The following is a 17,835-nucleotide window of genomic DNA, read 5'->3' as shown; positions in this document are numbered from 1 at the left end:
AAGGCAGAGTAAAATAAAGGTGTTTTAAGGCTGGCCTGGAAGGCAGCAAGGGAGACTGAGGCCTTGATGGACCCTGGCAGCTGATTCCACAGGCGCGGCCCCAGTGTGGAAAAAGCAGGGTGCCCCATGGTTGACAGCCTATAGTGCGTGGGATGGCGAGGAGGTTTTGGCTGCCAGACCTGAGTGACCTGGATGCAGGTTGAGGGGAGAGGAGGTCCTTTGATGTTAGATCCTAATGTGGAAAACTGTGATTTTATATGTCTGCACGTTATGTGCTCATTTTATGCCTGTCTTTTTTCTGTTCTGAAGCTCTTTGAGCTGCAATTTTTTTGCATGAAAGGTGCTATACAAATAAATTGTATTATTATTATTATTATTATTATTATTATTATTATTATTATTATTATTATTATTATTATTATTATTATTATTATTATTATTATTATTATTATTATTATTATTATTATTATTATTATTATTATTATTATTATTATTATTATTATTATTAACCCTTTTACCAACCACACTACAGATGGTTAACTGTCTGTATAGTGTGGTAGTGAAAGGCTTAACCTTCCATAGTGTGGTTGTGAAAGGGTTAACCCGTTGCCGTGTGGCAGTGAAAGGGTCAACTTTCTGTATTGTCGCAGTGAAAGGGTTAACCCTTTGGTAGTGTGATAGTGAAAGGGTTAACCTTGTGTGTGTGTGTGTGTGTGTGTGTGTGTGTGTGTGTTGCAGTCATAAAGGACCGCCCTCCGCTGCCCCCCAGCCAGGCCCAGGCGGTGCTCCCTGACCGCCCCACAGAGGACTACTCCTACAGGCGCTCCGTCGTCAACCTGTTCAGGAACAAGGCCTTCCTGCTGCTGCTCTTCAGCTACGGTGAGGAGGACGTCTCCACCAGAGGAGTCTGTCTCTAAGGGAGAAGTCATTTCACTCTGCCGCCATCTTGATAACAACACCTCATGACCCCTCTTGTGTTGTTATCAAGATGGCGGCAGAGTGAAAGGACTTCTCCCTACTTACTAGAACGTTGGACGTCGCTACCAAATGAAATGAAATTAAATGAAATGTATTTGTAAAGCCCGCCATCACAAGTTAACCCTTTCACTGCCACACTACCAAAGGGTTAACCCTTTCACAAGCACATTACAGAAGGTTAACCCCCTTCACTACCACACTACAGACGGTTAACCGTTTTTGTAATTAAAAGCGAAGGTTTGAACTTCCGTTCGAAAAACCCTGACGAAGTTCGAAGCCCAAAAACAGGCTTCGATTCACGCTTCGGGGACAGCTATTTCACTATGAATTGAAAATGGGGGACCCTGATGTAAACAAGACAAACGTTTTTCTCTGGTCTGCATCCCCTTAACAATTGTGTGTATTGAGCCGTACTGTATTGTACCCATTCTGCTATCTGTTAAATAAAGTTTTCATTCATTCATTCATTCACTCTACTAGTATGTAGTGATCTCTGGTGCTAGTATGGTTGTTTAGACCAGGGGTTCCCAACTTTTTTCCCCCAGGGACCCCCAAACATCTCTGATGAAATTCCTGGACCCCCCTCCTAATAAAATACCATAAAATACTTTTTTTTGTCATTTTAATAACAAACTGCTTATACACAGGCATATGCATCATAATTAGACCCACTATGCTTCTTTGACTTGTGCCTTCAATCAACAAATCTCATCTTGCACCATATGTATTTCAAAATGTTGGCCAATATTCAAATCCTGTATTCATCCTCTCAAATCAGGCCCTAATGGTGAACGGTTTGCATTTATGTTGAATGAAGTAAGAATCCACTGCAGTAAAAATATCCTCACCTCGAGTGGTGGTAGTAAGGTTGACTGACATGAGAATGTCCTGCTTCAGATCCTCATTTTCGATATATTGCACATAAACGATGAGCACAGCCTCGTCTGCGACAGTTGTAGTTTCATCAAGTTGTATGGCAAATGGACCCTTTCTAAGCTTTTCTGACAGCTGCTGCTCGCAATCACTTGACATCTTATCAATTCGGTCTTTCACTACATTGTTCGAGAGTGGTACTGATTTTAGTTTATCCGCCAGTTTATCCGCCACCTGTGGACCGCACAGTTTCTAAACCATTTTGATGCAGGCTGGTTTGATGAGCTGCTCGCCAATATTGTGCCGTTTCTTTGCTTTTGCAATTAAAAGCGAACACTCAAAGGAGGCTTCGGTAGCCTTCTGTAAATCACTGCCACCCCTGCTCCACGCTACTCTAACATCAACAGGCTTGTTCGCCTTGAGAGACTGTTCTTTCCTCCGAAAAAAGTCCGGATCCTTCCCAACGGTTTCTGGGTGCTTAGACGCCTGATGTCTCTTCAGCTTGCTGGGCTTCAGGCTCGAGTTTGCCAACTTTTCTCCACAAATCACACACTCAGGTCGTTTGTCTGGTCCCTCAGTGAAGCCCATGGTGATGTAATTTTCGCGATTGCTGTAGGTCCTAACTTTTTTTGCAGATGAGCTGCCGTCATCTCCTTTTCGTTTGTCACACATTTTCACCTCTGGCGGCTGACTGCAGACGAGCCGAGAAAGTTAACTAGCGTGCTAGGCTAGCTACAGAAAGTGATACAGTCAACTGATTCGCGTTTTAGCGGCTACCTGGTAGCCTACTGTTAACGTTCAAAAATCATGTCTAGATGTTTATTTATTTATCTTTATTTTTTATTGTAGTGGAGAGACTATTCATGCTTCTGATGATAAAAATAAGCTAATTAAATATTTCTCTGAAAGAAAAAAATAATAAAAAATAAAAATAAAATAAAAAATACCTCAAATCATCTGTGGTCTGGCGGACCCCCTGCGCCCCCTGGCGGACCCCCAGGGGGTCCGCGGACCCCAGGTTGGGAATCACTGGTTTAGACTGTCTCTGGTGTTAGTGTGCTGTAATGAGCCTGGCTCTCACAGTATGGCCTCCAGAGTCTGTGTCTCCTCTCAGTCTGTAAGTTATCTATATTTCTGCAGTTTGAGCTTCCTGTGGCCTCCCTCCTCTCTTTCTCTTTGCTCTCTGCTCTCTCTCTCTCTCTCTCTCAGCCTCTCTCTCGGTCTCTCTGTCTATCTCTATGTCTCGCCGCCTCTCTCCCCATCCCCCCCTCTCTCTTTACCTCTCACCCCTCCCACTCTCACTCTGTCTCTCTGTGTCTCTCCCTTTCTCTCCCTGTTTCTCTCTCTCTCTCTCTTTATCTCTCTCTCTCTCTCTCTCTCTCATGTCATGTCGTCTCAGTTCGATAAGCTTTATTGTTATGGGATGATTTTGTACATATCACCAAAGGATAAGTTGAAGGACCAGACCATCAGTCTAACTTTGATGTTGTTACCAGAGTGTCGTCCCCGTCTTTAACTAACCCTGTGTTCAGGTCAAGGTCATGGTCAACTTTATTTATATAGCACATTTAAAACCAACCGAAGTTGCACCAAAGTGCTTTACAATATAAAAACAGAAGAAAAAAAAAGAAATACAAAATACAGTATACACAAAATCAAAAGATACAATACATTAAACAATCACGACACGACCGGGGATGTTTGGCTTCACCCATTGAAATCGGGAAACACATTTTTATTTGTGTATATACAGTAGAGCTGTGACGTTTCAGCTGTACGTTTTTATTTGCAGACGACTCAGCCCTGCTAGTCTCACACAAGGATCAGAACACACTAGAACTAGTGATGCACCGATGTGAAAATTGTGGCCGATACCGATAACCGATATTAATATTGCTGTTCTGGCCGATACCGATATTTACCGATGTCGATATCTCTGTATAGAAAACACTTTTTTATGATAATCAAATAAAGAGCTATTTTCCAAAACGATTTTTTTTTTTACTTTTGTCACTTATTTTCAGAATGACTGATATTTTGAAACTATTTAAGGCCAAAACATGTAAAAAGAAAAAAATATATAAATTTTTTAATTTTTTATTTCTTTTAATATCTGCCCATATCGGCCCTATCTTGATATCGGACCGATACCGATGTGTAAAAAAACGGCCATATCGGCCGATATTATATTGGCGGCCGATATATCGTGCATCGCTAACTAGAACAGATGCTAGGAGAAGAACTTGCAGGGGTCAGCAGTTGGCTTTCGGACAACAGGCTTTCTCTTCACCTAGGTAAGACAGAGGCAGTACTATTGGGCTCCAAGCCCAAGCTCAGAAAAGCACGGGAGTTTAATATCCAGTTAGGAGCTGTAACCCTAAAACAGCAAAAAAAAAGCGAAGTATCTAGGCTGTATGACATACGGGAGCCTAGATGGGGAGGCTATGTTACAACTAACGTAAAGTTAGTTTAGGTTCGTGTTAACGTTAGATAATGTACAAAATAAACATATTTCCGGTGCTTTAGACGTCGCTCTTTTATTTTGAAACCCCCCGACCGGAAGTATAGTAGATGCTTTGTTATCTGCTTGTGTGTCCGGTTCTGTGTTTGTTGGTTTTCGTTAGCTAGCAGCATATCAACACCAGCCATGGGAATACTGTTTTCTAAATTGTGGAGGCTTTTAATCGTCGAGGTAAGAGGATTTGAAGGCATGGTATCCATAAACTTCAATCGGTTCGGATCCTTTGAATGAAATAAAAATGTAAACAAACACTGGTGTCACGTTAGAAAGTAGCACTGCGTGGCGTGAAATCACTGAAATAATGAGTTAATAACATTAATGTTAGTTCGGCCAGAGAAACAAATACTAATTAAAATAGTTGGACCTGCGAGATTTGTACTTTGGACTTTGTAGGTCTCCATTTGAAATGTAAGGAGTAAAAAAGTATTTTTTTTCTCTGAAATGTAATTGAGTAAAAGTACAAGTATACAAACCTAATAATACTCGAGTAAAGTACAAATCCCCAAAAACAATACAGTACTTAAGTATTGTAACAAAGTACAATTACTCAAGTACTTTACACCCCTGGCTCCACCCACACTGCCAGGGTGGAGAATACTCTGAAGTGTCTGGAATGTGGCTAGGCCTACAGTAGGCAGCTCACCCTCATTCGTGCACGCTATGATTCTTTCCCACTTGTCTCACTGTATCACATCATGGTCACAAACCTCACAAACCATACTAAAAGTCTAAAACCCATAACTATAATATACAAACAGGCTATGAAAATCATGGGCCGTAAAAAACCAATGCGATGGCATCACTGCAGTGTTTTGAGTAAGCACAATCTTTTCACGTTTGAACATTTTGTAATTCTCTGTAATAGACTCGTTTTTAAATGTTTGCACAATCATGTCTCATCATTATTTTTCTGGACTGGTGGTTAGACGTTGGAGCTCTAGCAGAGCAAACACACAAGCTTCCAATAATGGTGACTGTACTGTTCCCATGTGCAAGAGTTAGTTTGTTTGGACAGTCTGCCTTCTCCGTTAAAAGGGCAAACTTATGGAACTCTGCCTTCTGGCTTAAAACTGGAGTCCAATGCCAACGTCTTCAACAGAGGACTCAAAGTATGGTTGGAATCAAAGCAGCAGTGCTCACATGTGTAGACGGGGACTGGTTTTGTTGTTTTGATCAGGGACTCTTGTTCTGGTAACTATTTGTTCTGATTTGTGATTTTAAGACAAATTCATTTTATTCTATCTTTTAGAAAAGCCTCAATGGACTAGTTTTGAAAACTAGCACTTGGTTGTGCTATAAACACGCAAAACAACACATCTGGTCTGTCCACTGTGACTGGTCTAATGTAGCTGTGGTGTCCATTTTAAATAATTTTTTTAATTCATGGAAAACCCTAGCTATTGTCACTAACGTTACTGTATTCTCTACTGCAAGCCGATGAGATTCATTAACGGTCAGTTTCTGGGTGCGCTTGTTTCTAATTCCTGGGTGCGCTTGTTTCTAATTCCTGGGTGCTCCTGCAACCTCTGGTCACAGAGAAAAGTCCAAATTAGACTGGCATGGTCCTAAAACACATTACATCAGTGTATTCACATTGTGTATTGGTCAATAATTGCGCGTGTGTGTCTGTGTGTGTGTGTCTCTCTCCCTCTCTGTAGGTATAATGACTGGTTCATTCTACTCTGTGTCCACTCTGCTCAACCAGATGATAATGGCCTGTTATGAGGTGAGCCAATAGCCAATAATTGTGAAATGTGAAATGTGAATCCCGGACCATAGTTTATTATTATGTTATTCTTAGGCTTATTTTATTCCTTATTCTTAGGTAATTTTTTTGTTATTCTTATTCGTGATTTGTTTTGTCTACCTAAATGTTTACTGTGAGCGATTTGTAGTGCCAACTTCCCTCGGGATGATTAAAGTATTTCTATTCTATTCTATTCTATAAGAACAGCCATGGTTTCATATTGGATGATGGACACTGACATGCAGTAACATCCTCGCTATCCGACAGGCTTTCAGAGGCTGCTTCTATCAGACAGGCTTTCAGAGGCTGCTTCTATCAGACAGGCTTCAGAGGCTGCTTCTATCCGACAGGCTTCTATCAAACAGGCTTCAGAGGCTGCTTCTATCAGACAGGCTTCTATCCGACAGGCTTCTATCAGACAGGCTTCTATCAGACAGGCTTCAGAGGCTGCTTCTATCAGACAGGCTTCTATCCGACAGGCTTCTATCAGACAGGCTTCTATCAGACAGGCTTCAGAGGCTGCTTCTATCAGACAGGCTTCAGAGGCTGCTTCTATCAGACAGGCTTCAGAGGCTGCTTCTATCAGACAGGCTTCAGAGGCTGCTTCTATCAGACAGGCTTTCAGAGGCTGCTTCTATCAGACAGGCTTCTATCAGACAGGCTTCTATCAGACAGGCTTCAGAGGCTGCTTCTATCAGACAGGCTTCTATCAGACAGGCTTTCAGAGTCTGCTTCTATCAGACAGGCTTCTATCAGACAGGCTTCAGAGTCTGCTTCTATCAGACAGGCTTCTATCAGACATGCTTCAGAGGCTGCTTCTATCAGACAGGCTTCTATCAGACAGGCTTCTATCAGACATGCTTCAGAGGCTGCTTCTATCAGACAGGCTTCTATCAGACAGGCTTCTATCAGACATGCTTCAGAGGCTGCTTCTATCAGACAGGCTTCTATCAGACAGGCTTCTATCCAACAGGCTTCAGAGGCTGCTTCCTGCTGATTTAAAGCAGGAGGGGACTATACTCAAGGAGAGGGACCGGTTGAATATGTCCGTGAACACCCCCGCCAGTGGTGTGCTCTGATCACCCGGCCTGGGATGTTATCTGGCACGGCTGCTTTCCTGATGTTGATGCGCTTAAACGCCAGCGCGCACGTCAGCCTCTGTGATGATCAGGGCACTGTTCGTTTTGGCGTGGGGTAGGGGGTGGTGTTGCATGTACCTGACAAACTGAACTGTTTGTATTACAGTCATATTCCAACTTAACTGAATGCACATGTGTGGTGGGGGCTCTTACCGGGAGGTAGGGGTGGTGGGGGCTCTTACCGGGAAGTAGGGGTGGTGGGGGCTCTTACCGGGAAGTAGGGGTGGTGGGGGCTCTTACCGGGAGGTAGGGGTGGTGGGGGCTCTTACTGGGAGGTTGGTGTTGTTTTTAACCTCAAACTGGTTAAGCGTGAAAGTTGTTCAGCTCGTCTGGTAGAGAGGGTTAGGGAGAGGCAGCTCATCTGGTAGAGAGGGTTAGGGAGAGGCAGCTCGTCTGGTAGAGAGGGTTAGGGAGAGGCAGCTCGTCTGGTAGAGAGGGTTAGGGAGAGGCAGCCCGTCTGGTAGAGAGGGTTAGGGAGAGGCAGCTCGTCTGGTAGAGAGGGTTAGGGAGAGGCAGCTTGTCTGGTAGAGAGGGTTAGGGAGAGGCAGCTCGTCTGGTAGAGAGGGTTAGGGAGAGGCAGCCCGTCTGGTAGAGAGGGTCAGGGTTAGGGAGAGGCAGCTCGTCTGGTAGAGAGGGTTAGGGAGAGGCAGCTCGTCTGGTAGAGAGGGTTAGGGTTAGGGAGAGGCAGCCCGTCTGGTAGAGAGGGTTATGGAGAGGCAGCTCATCTGGTAGAGAGGGTTAGGGAGAGGCAGCTCGTCTGGTAGAGAGGGTTAGGGAGAGGCAGCCCGTCTGGTAGAGAGGGTTAGGGAGAGGCAGCTCATCTGGTAGAGAGGGTTAGGGAGAGGCAGCTCGTCTGGTAGAGAGGGTTAGGGTTAGGGAGAGGCAGCTCGTCTGGTAGAGAGGGTTAGGGAGAGGCAGCTCATCTGGTAGAGAGGGTTAGGGAGAGGCAGCTCGTCTGGTAGAGAGGGTTAGGGAGAGGCAGCTCGTCTGGTAGAGAGGGTCAGGGAGAGGCAGCTCGTCTGGTAGAGAGGGTCAGGGAGAGGCAGCTCGTCTGGTAGAGAGGGTTAGGGAGAGGCAGCTCATCTGGTAGAGAGGATTAGGGAGAGGCAGCTCGTCTGGTAGAGAGGGTCAGGGAGAGGCAGCTCGTCTGGTAGAGAGGGTCAGGGAGAGGCAGCTCGTCTGGTAGAGAGGGTTAGGGAGAGGCAGCCCGTCTGGTAGAGAGGGTTAGGGAGAGGCAGCTCGTCTGGTAGAGAGGGTCAGGGAGAGGCAGCTCGTCTGGTAGAGAGGGTTAGGGAGAGGCAGCTCGTCTGGTAGAGAGGGTCAGGGTTAGGGAGAGGCAGCTCGTCTGGTAGAGAGGGTTAGGGAGAGGCAGCTCGTCTGGTAGAGAGGGTTAGGGAGAGGCAGCTCGTCTGGTAGAGAGGGTTAGGGAGAGGCAGCTCGTCTGGTAGAGAGGGTTAGGGAGAGGCAGCTCGTCTGGTAGAGAGGGTTAGGGAGAGGCAGCTCGTCTGGTAGAGAGGGTTAGGGAGAGGCAGCTCGTCTGGTAGAGATGGTTAGGGAGAGGCAGCTCGTCTGGTAGAGAGGGTTAGGGAGAGGCAGCTCGTCTGGTAGAGATGGTTAGGGAGAGGCAGCCCGTCTGGTAGAGAGGGTTAGGGAGAGGCAGCTCGTCTGGTAGAGAGGGTTAGGGAGAGGCAGCTTGTCTGGTAGAGAGGGTTAGGGAGAGGCAGCTCGTCTGGTAGAGAGGGTTAGGGAGAGGCAGCCCGTCTGGTAGAGAGGGTCAGGGTTAGGGAGAGGCAGCTCGTCTGGTAGAGAGGGTTAGGGAGAGGCAGCTCGTCTGGTAGAGAGGGTTAGGGTTAGGGAGAGGCAGCCCGTCTGGTAGAGAGGGTTATGGAGAGGCAGCTCATCTGGTAGAGAGGGTTAGGGAGAGGCAGCTCGTCTGGTAGAGAGGGTTAGGGAGAGGCAGCCCGTCTGGTAGAGAGGGTTAGGGAGAGGCAGCTCATCTGGTAGAGAGGGTTAGGGAGAGGCAGCTCGTCTGGTAGAGAGGGTTAGGGTTAGGGAGAGGCAGCTCGTCTGGTAGAGAGGGTTAGGGAGAGGCAGCTCATCTGGTAGAGAGGGTTAGGGAGAGGCAGCTCGTCTGGTAGAGAGGGTTAGGGAGAGGCAGCTCGTCTGGTAGAGAGGGTCAGGGAGAGGCAGCTCGTCTGGTAGAGAGGGTCAGGGAGAGGCAGCTCGTCTGGTAGAGAGGGTTAGGGAGAGGCAGCTCATCTGGTAGAGAGGATTAGGGAGAGGCAGCTCGTCTGGTAGAGAGGGTCAGGGAGAGGCAGCTCGTCTGGTAGAGAGGGTCAGGGAGAGGCAGCTCGTCTGGTAGAGAGGGTTAGGGAGAGGCAGCCCGTCTGGTAGAGAGGGTTAGGGAGAGGCAGCTCGTCTGGTAGAGAGGGTCAGGGAGAGGCAGCTCGTCTGGTAGAGAGGGTTAGGGAGAGGCAGCTCGTCTGGTAGAGAGGGTCAGGGTTAGGGAGAGGCAGCTCGTCTGGTAGAGAGGGTTAGGGAGAGGCAGCTCGTCTGGTAGAGAGGGTTAGGGAGAGGCAGCTCGTCTGGTAGAGAGGGTTAGGGAGAGGCAGCTCGTCTGGTAGAGAGGGTTAGGGAGAGGCAGCTCGTCTGGTAGAGAGGGTTAGGGAGAGGCAGCTCGTCTGGTAGAGAGGGTTAGGGAGAGGCAGCTCGTCTGGTAGAGATGGTTAGGGAGAGGCAGCTCGTCTGGTAGAGAGGGTTAGGGAGAGGCAGCTCGTCTGGTAGAGATGGTTAGGGAGAGGCAGCTCGTCTGGTAGAGAGGGTTAGGGAGAGGCAGCTCGTCTGGTAGAGATGGTTAGGGAGAGGCAGCTTGTCTGGTAGAGAGGGTCGGGTCGGGGAGAGGCAGCTCGTCTGGTAGAGAGGTTTAGGGAGAGGCAGCTCGTCTGGTAGAGGGTTAGGGAGAGGCAGCTCGTCTGGTAGAGAGGGTTAGGGAGAGGCAGCTCGTCTGGTAGAGAGGGTTAGGGAGAGGCAGCTCATCTGGTAGAGAGGGTTAGGGAGAGGCAGCTCGTCTGGTAGAGAGGGTTAGGGAGAGGCAGCTTGTCTGGTAGAGAGGGTTAGGGAGAGGCAGCTCGTCTGGTAGAGAGGGTTAGGGAGAGGCAGCTCGTCTGGTAGAGAGGGTTAGGGAGAGGCAGCTCGTCTGGTAGAGAGGGTCAGGGAGAGGCAGCTCGTCTGGTAGAGATGGTTAGGGAGAGGCAGCTCGTCTGGTAGAGAGGGTCAGGGAGAGGCAGCTCGTCTGGTAGAGATGGTTAGGGAGAGGCAGCTCGTCTGGTAGAGAGGCAGCTCAGGCAGAGATGTTGGGTCTTCCTTTCAAGTCTGTTATTGTGTGTAGTAGTAGTCCCTTCCGTACACTTTGTGAGTCATTGCTGCTTAATTGTTTTTTTCCTATCTTATTTTTATAGTCCTCTTTTAGCTGCTGTGATCAGTGATCACACTACGTGGGTTGTATTTTGTTCTCTTCTCCTCCTCTCTGTCCCCAGATGTGTGTGCTGTGTCCCTCTCTGCTATAGAGCCACACGCACAGAACAGTTAATCCATGGCTTCTGGTTTAGAAACACACAGATTGTTTTCCTCGGCACAACGTCCTCGATGCATTTCTGTATGAAACCAGTGACTCTGCCTCCGTGTATATTCCTCAATGTTATTGTCTAGTCCGATTGGTCAGACCAGATCTGTACTTCCTTCCCGGTGGGCGGTGCTTGCTTCAGTTTCTGCCTATAGGCAGGCAGAAGCAGGATGGAAGAATGGTCTGATTTGCCGAACGGCGGGTGGAGGAGGAGGGGTTTGGAAGACTTCCTGAATGGGCTGTAACAATGATCCAGGATGTTGTTTCCCTTTTTGTTTTTACATCGATGTGTTGAAAGTATTTAGGTAACACTTTGCACAGAGATGCCTGGTTGAACTCTCCAAACACGATGAAAGTGCAGCCTCTGGGTGTTTACCTTCTGCGTTGCTCCGTGTCCCTGCTCGGTGGAATGTACACAGCCAGCTCGCGGCGACAGCAGCAGTAAACGGCAGTAAATTCCCCCGGTAGCCAGAAAGGTCTGAGCAGCAGAGAAAGATACTCCATGTCGTCCGCGGAGCAAAATGACTCTAGTTTATGGACATTCCCTTCGGTCGCACCAAGCATTGTTGAGCAGATTCATCCTTCCTTACTCCCCCCCCCCCCCGAGAGTTCTTTATTCCTGTCTGGCCGGTGCACAGATAATCCTGGGGGGGGCTCAATGGCGTGGTCTGGAGTGTCCTCGTCCAGCCATGTCTCCGTCCGTCAGTCAGACATACGATGTCTCAGTCCCTCGTTTTGTGTTGGAATGATATCCTTGCTCTCAGCTCCAACAGTTTATTATCCAGAGTAGGGATCATGCACCGATCCGACTTTTTCAGTCCCGATACCGATACCTGGGCTTTGGGTATCGGCCGATACTGACTCGTACCGATACCCATTGTTCAATTAATAAACTGTATGCCTCACTGTGTGGAAGAGACTGGGGTCATTCTTTTGTGCAAGAAGGCAACATCAGGCTTGACTTAAAACATTACTTTCCTAACTTGGTGAAACAAAATGTAACAAATTAACACATAGATATAAATTACTGTACTGAATTGTTAATTATGTTATTTATTATTATATTATTATTAGGGATGCTCGATATTGGCTTTTTTACCTATACCGATATTGTCCAACTCTTAATTTCCGATACCGATATCAACCGATATCACATTTTAATGCCGATATCGGCCGATAATATCGGTAGGCCGATAATATCGGACATCATTTCTATAGAAATGTATTATTTTATTTTTTTTAATAAAAATAAAAAAAATTGAAAACCGATACCGATATTTTCCGATATCACATTTTAATGCCGATATCGGCCGATAATATCGGTAGGCCGATAATATCGGACATCCCTAATTATTATATAATATACCCGATCCAGCTATTTGAGTCATATTGGGGCCGATATCCGATATCAATATCGGATCGGTGCAGCCCTAATCCAGAGAGTGTACATTGGCCAGCAGAGTGCTGGGGAGCGGGGGGGGGGAGCTCTCTCTCAGTCTCACCACCAGGAGCCCAGCGGGGGGGGGAGAGCTCTCTCTCAGTCTCACCACCAGGAGCCCAGCGGGGGGGGAGAGCTCTCTCTCAGTCTCACCACCAGGAGCCCAGCGGGGGGGAGAGCTCTCTCTCAGTCTCACCACCAGGAGCCCAGCGGGGGGGGAGAGCTCTCTCTCAGTCTCACCAGGAGCCCAGCGGGGGGGAGAGCTCTCTCTCAGTCTCAGTTTTTTTTGTTCGTTTTTTTTGTTCGTTTTTTTTGCGTTCGTTTTTTTTGCGTTCGTTTTTTTTCTTTCGTTTTCGTTTTAGTTCGTTTGTTTTTTAGCCAAATTTTTTTTGCTTTAGTTTTTTTGCGTTCATTTTTTTTTTGCGTTCGTTTTTTTCGTTCGTTTTCGTTTTCGTTTGTTCGTTTTTTAGCCACATTTTTTTTGCGTTCGTTTTTTTCGTTCTTTTTTTTGTTTTTTTTTTGTTTTTTTCTTTTGTTTTCGTTTTAGTTCGTTTGTTTTTTAGCCAAATGATTTTTTCGTTCGTTTTTTTTCTTTTGTTTTCGTTTTAGTTTGTTTGTTTTTTAGCCAAATTTATTTTGCTTTAGTTTTTTGCGTTCGTTTTTTTGTGTTCGTTCTTTGCGTTTTTGTCTGTAGTTCACCTCCTGTCTGATGTCACGCTCTCTCTCAGTCTCACCAGGAGCCCAGCGGGGGGGGGAGAGCCTCTCTCTCAGTCTCACCACCAGGAGCCCAGCGGGGGGGGGGAGAGCTCTCTCTCAGTCTCACCAGGAGCCCAGCGGGGGGGAGAGCTCTCTCTCAGTCTCACCACCAGGAGCCCAGCGGGGGGAGAGCTCTCTCTCAGTCTCACCAGGAGCCCAGCGGGGGGAGAGCTCTCTCTCAGTCTCACCCACCAGGAGCCCAGCGGGGGGGGGAGAGCTCTCTCTCAGTCTCACCAGGAGCCCAGCGGGGGGGGAGAGCTCTCTCTCTCAGTCTCACCACCAGGAGCCCAGCGGGGGGGGGGAGAGCTCTCTCTCAGTCTCACCAGGAGCCCAGCGGGGGGGGGGAGAGCTCTCTCTCAGTCTCACCACCAGGAGCCCAGCGGGGGGGGGGAGAGCTCTCTCTCAGTCTCACCAGGAGCCCAGCGGGGGGAGAGCTCTCTCTCAGTCTCACCACCAGGAGCCCAGCGGGGGGGGGGAGCTCTCTCTCAGTCTCACCACCAGGAGCCCAGCGGGGGGAGAGCTCTCTCTCAGTCTCACCACCAGGAGCCCAGCGGGGGGAGAGCTCTCTCTCAGTCTCACCACCAGGAGCCCAGCGGGGGGGGGGGGAGCTCTCTCTCAGTCTCACCACCAGGAGCCCAGCGGGGGGGGGGAGAGCTCTCTCTCAGTCTCACCACCAGGAGCCCAGCGGGGGGGGGGGGGAGCTCTCTCTCAGTCTCACCACCAGGAGCCCAGCGGGGGGGGGAGAGCTCTCTCCTCAGTCTCACCACCAGGAGCCCAGCGGGGGGAGAGCTCTCTCTCAGTCTCACCACCAGGAGCCAGCGGGGGGAGAGCTCTCTCTCAGTCTCACCACCAGGAGCCCAGCGGGGGGGGGGAGAGCTCTCTCTCAGTCTCACCACCAGGAGCCCAGTGGGGGGAGAGCTCTCTCTCTGTCTTCTGTCTTCTGCCCCGCTCTCTGCGTCTGCGTCTCTTCGTCCCCGGCAACACCGTGTTGAACGGGTCGGCCGCAGTTCGTATGAACAAAGGATCTTGGTGTTAAATCAAAACTCCGGTTTTGGTGTGATCGTCAAATCTTGTATGTCAAGTAGTGCCTCTCTGTCATATATATATACGGTATATAAATGCTGCTCACCTTACATGTAAAAACAATACTAAAAAAACAACATAATCACTAAAAAGCTGCTAGGTCTATGAGGAACGCACAACACAGCAGCCGTCCGTGGGGCCATCGTTCAAGAGAGAGAGAGAGAGGCAGAGAGAGGGAGAGGCAGAGAGAGGGAGAGAGGGAGAGAGAGAGAGAGAGAGAGAGGGAGAGAGGGAGAGAGAGAGAGAGAGAGAGAGAGAGAGAGAGAGAGAGAGAGAGAGAGAGAGAGAGAGAGAGAGAGAGAGAGAGAGAGACAGGGTGTCCGCGGATCCTTAAAAAGTCTTAAAAAGTCTTAAATTTGTTTATCAATAATTAAGGCCTTAGTTTGTCTTAAAATGTCTTAAATCCATTTTCAGAGGTCTTAAAAATGCCATAGACAAAGACATAGATTTAATAATAAATCGCTATCTGACTGAATAGTTTGGTTTGTTTAGACAAAGAAATAAAATAAGTCGGAGCGATTCGAGTGAGCCTATTTTGCAATCGCCTTTCACGCAAAATGAAATGTGGCTTGGCTCTACCCGTAGTGTTTTTAGCTGTGCTATCTGAGAACGGCGCGCGTGTGTGTGGTCAAAATGCCGGGAGGCTGCCGTTTTAATGAGCTCTGGCTCGAAAATATCAAATATAAGTCATGGTTGAAAAGAGGAGAACATCCTCGAGTAGCCATCTGCAAAATATGCAGAAAGGACTTGAAGATTTTTACGATGGGGGAGAGTGCACTTTCGAGCCACATGCAAGGTGAGCTAATGGATCATATTATTAACGTGTCTCAGCCTGGCTCGACACTACAAGTGCTCCACACCGGTCTCCGTAAATGTTAGTTTTAAAAATACCACTTCAATAATCGAAATAGTCAAGTAACAGGCAGAATACACTATTGGAATTACAAACTTGTGTTTACCGGACTCTGTTTTCACCGCAGTGTTTTGAAATACGCAGCATGTAGCAAAGCCTTAACGTTAGGCGAATCAACGTTAGCTAATTTCCTTTCATGTATTTCAAAACACGAAAACTTGTTGTGTATTGAAAGGTATTTTATTTTTATAACGGAACATTTACGGAGACTGGTGTGGAACTGGTGTGGAGCAGTTGTAGGTTGGAACGCAGTAACGTACTGTATATGTGTATGTCATAAATGTTATGATGAATTGAAAATGGGGGACCCTGATGTAAACAAGACGAAAGTCTTTCTCTGGTCTGCATCCCCTTATTATTGTGTATTGAGCTGTACTGTATTGTACCCATTCTGAAATCTGTTAAATAAAGTATTCATTCAACCAAACCACAAAAACAAAACAACTGGATGAATGAAAACTTTATTTAACAGATTGCAGAATGTGTACAATACAATACAGTACAGCTCAATACACACAATAATAAGGGGATGCAGACCAGAGAAAGACGTTTGTCTTGTTTACATCAGGGTCCCCCATTTTCAATTCATATAGACATACACAACATAGAATAGATAGAATAGAAATACTTTTATTATCCCGTGGGAAATTTGACACTGCAAATCGCTCAACATTTAAACATTTAGACAGGACAGGTCACGAATTAGAATAATAACACAAATCAATCAAGTTGCCTGGGATAAGAGTAGAGTAAAATAGAATAAAAATGAAATAAAATATACAGAAATAAATACAGTAAAAACATACGGTACATGACATCATGACATTTATGGCATAGGGACATACATGACATACAGGTATATACTGTAGTACTGTTACATTTGTGACATATACGATATGCAAATAATATACAGTACTGTTACCCAGAGATCCTAACAGAAAATATTATATATATATGATGGGGATGAGACTGTACATTAGGGGGGGGGGGGGGGGGGGTTGGACATTTACGGTGGCCAGTTTCGAATTGCAGCCTCCCGTAGGTGCTCTTTAAGAGCGGTTTTGAATGTGGGCAGGGGTAAAGTGGGTTTTAGGAGTGAGGTTAAGCAGTAGTCTGACCAGTTTGTTTTGTGATGTTTGTAATCTTGTTTTTAGTGCCTTTGAGGTGCTTTGGTACCATGAGGTGCAGCCAGGCATAGTCGTAGTACCCTTGAATGAGTGTACTGAGAGTACCCATGATTTTTGCCATTTTGTTATCGTGAAATTGGTATTAAATTTAATTCTGAGTGGCATTAAAAAGTCTTAAAAAGCCTTAAATCTGACTGGGCTAAACCTGCAGATACCCTGGAGAGAGAGAGAGAGAGAGAGAGAGAGAGAGAGAGGGAGGGAAGTGACTGGTGGAAGCCGCCTGTGTTGTGGTTACAAGGGGCCATTGTCTGACGTGCTTCTGAGTTCATTGTATGCAGCTTGACACTTATCACAACAGAGACAGGCTCTCACACACACACATCCATCTCCCCTCCCCCCTCTCTCTCTCTTTCTCTCTCTTTCTTTATCGCTATCTATCTATCTCTGTCTCTGTCTATATCGATATCTCTGTCTCTCTCTGTCTCTCTTTCTCTCTCTGTATCTCTCTCTCTCTATATATATATCTGTCTCTCTCTGTATCTCTGTCTCTCTCTTTCTGTCTCTCTCTCCGTATGTCTGTCTCTCTCTCTGTATGTCTCTCTCTCTCTGTATCTCTGTATATATATTTCTCTCTCTCTCTCTCTCTCTCTCTCTGTATATCTCTCTCTGTCTCCCCTTCACTCCCTTGACACATTTCCATACATTTTTATATCCTATATCCTTTATCCTATTGATCACCAACCAGACCAAAGATCAAAAGGCTTGAGTTTTGTTTCCTGAGAACCTGTCCCTTTTAATCCTCTTTTTCTTCGCCTGATTTTTCGGTGCTTTTCCTCCCATCCCAATTTAGTCGTTATGCCAATTCCCCCCTCCCCTATCTGGTCGTTGTGCGCATGTGCCCCCTACTGGTCGGTACAAGGGAACCCTGAAGTCTACCGCATGCTTCCTCCGACACATGCGGAGACAGCCAGCGGCTCTCTTTTCACCTGACAGCGCAGACTCTCATTGGTGAAGTGTAACGCGTGGGAGTGCCTTCACCACTTCCTGTCTTTTGCTGAGCAGGCGCACTAACCTGACCTGTAGGAGTCGCTGTCCACAACGCTAGATTACCACCCCATGCGCCACCCAGCCGCTCCTGTCAGCGTTTATGACCAACACAAGTGTAAACTCCCCCTTAACCCCTGACCCCCTTGACCCCCCTTACCCCCCTGAGCCCCCTGACCTGGAGTGCTTTCTATCCATCCACATAGTCTCGTAGAGATGTCTGCTGTAGAGATGTCTGTCGTAGAGATGTCTGTCGTAGAGATGTCTGTCGTAGAGATATCAGTCGTAGAGATGTCTGTCGTAGAGATATCTGTCGTAGAGATGTCTGTCGTAGAGATATCTGTCGTAGAGATGTCTGTCGTAGAGATGTCTGTCGTAGAGATATCTGTCGTAGAGATATCTGTCGTAGAGATATCTGTCGTAGAGATATCTGTCTTAGAGATGTCTGTCGTAGAGATATCTGTCGTAGAGATGTCTGTCTTAGAGATATCTGTCGTAGAGATGTCTGTCTTAGAGATATCTGTCGTAGAGATGTCTGTCTTAGAGATATCTGTCGTAGAGATGTCTGTCTTAGAGATATCTGTCGTAGAGATA

General features: G+C 47.1%; 1 protein-coding gene across 1 annotated transcript in view; it reads left to right on the top strand.

The window, feature by feature from the left end:
• Positions 1-17,835, top strand: part of flvcr1 (FLVCR choline and heme transporter 1) — a gene marked incomplete at its 5' end in the record, with an annotated part of 72,163 nt that overhangs the window by 19,301 nt on the left and 35,027 nt on the right. The window contains 2 exons of the mRNA XM_084314112.1: positions 739-879; positions 6,031-6,098. Of these exons, the coding sequence (XP_084170238.1) occupies positions 739-879; positions 6,031-6,098 (209 nt within the window). The remainder of the gene's footprint in view (positions 1-738; positions 880-6,030; positions 6,099-17,835) is intronic.

The sequence above is a fragment of the Notolepis coatsorum genome (assembly GCF_963971535.1).
Source record: "Notolepis coatsorum genome assembly, chromosome: 5".
Classification (NCBI taxonomy): Eukaryota; Metazoa; Chordata; class Actinopteri; order Aulopiformes; family Paralepididae; genus Notolepis; species Notolepis coatsorum.
The sequence above is the reverse complement of the archived record's forward strand: the minus strand, read 5'-3'. Positions and strand labels throughout refer to the sequence as shown.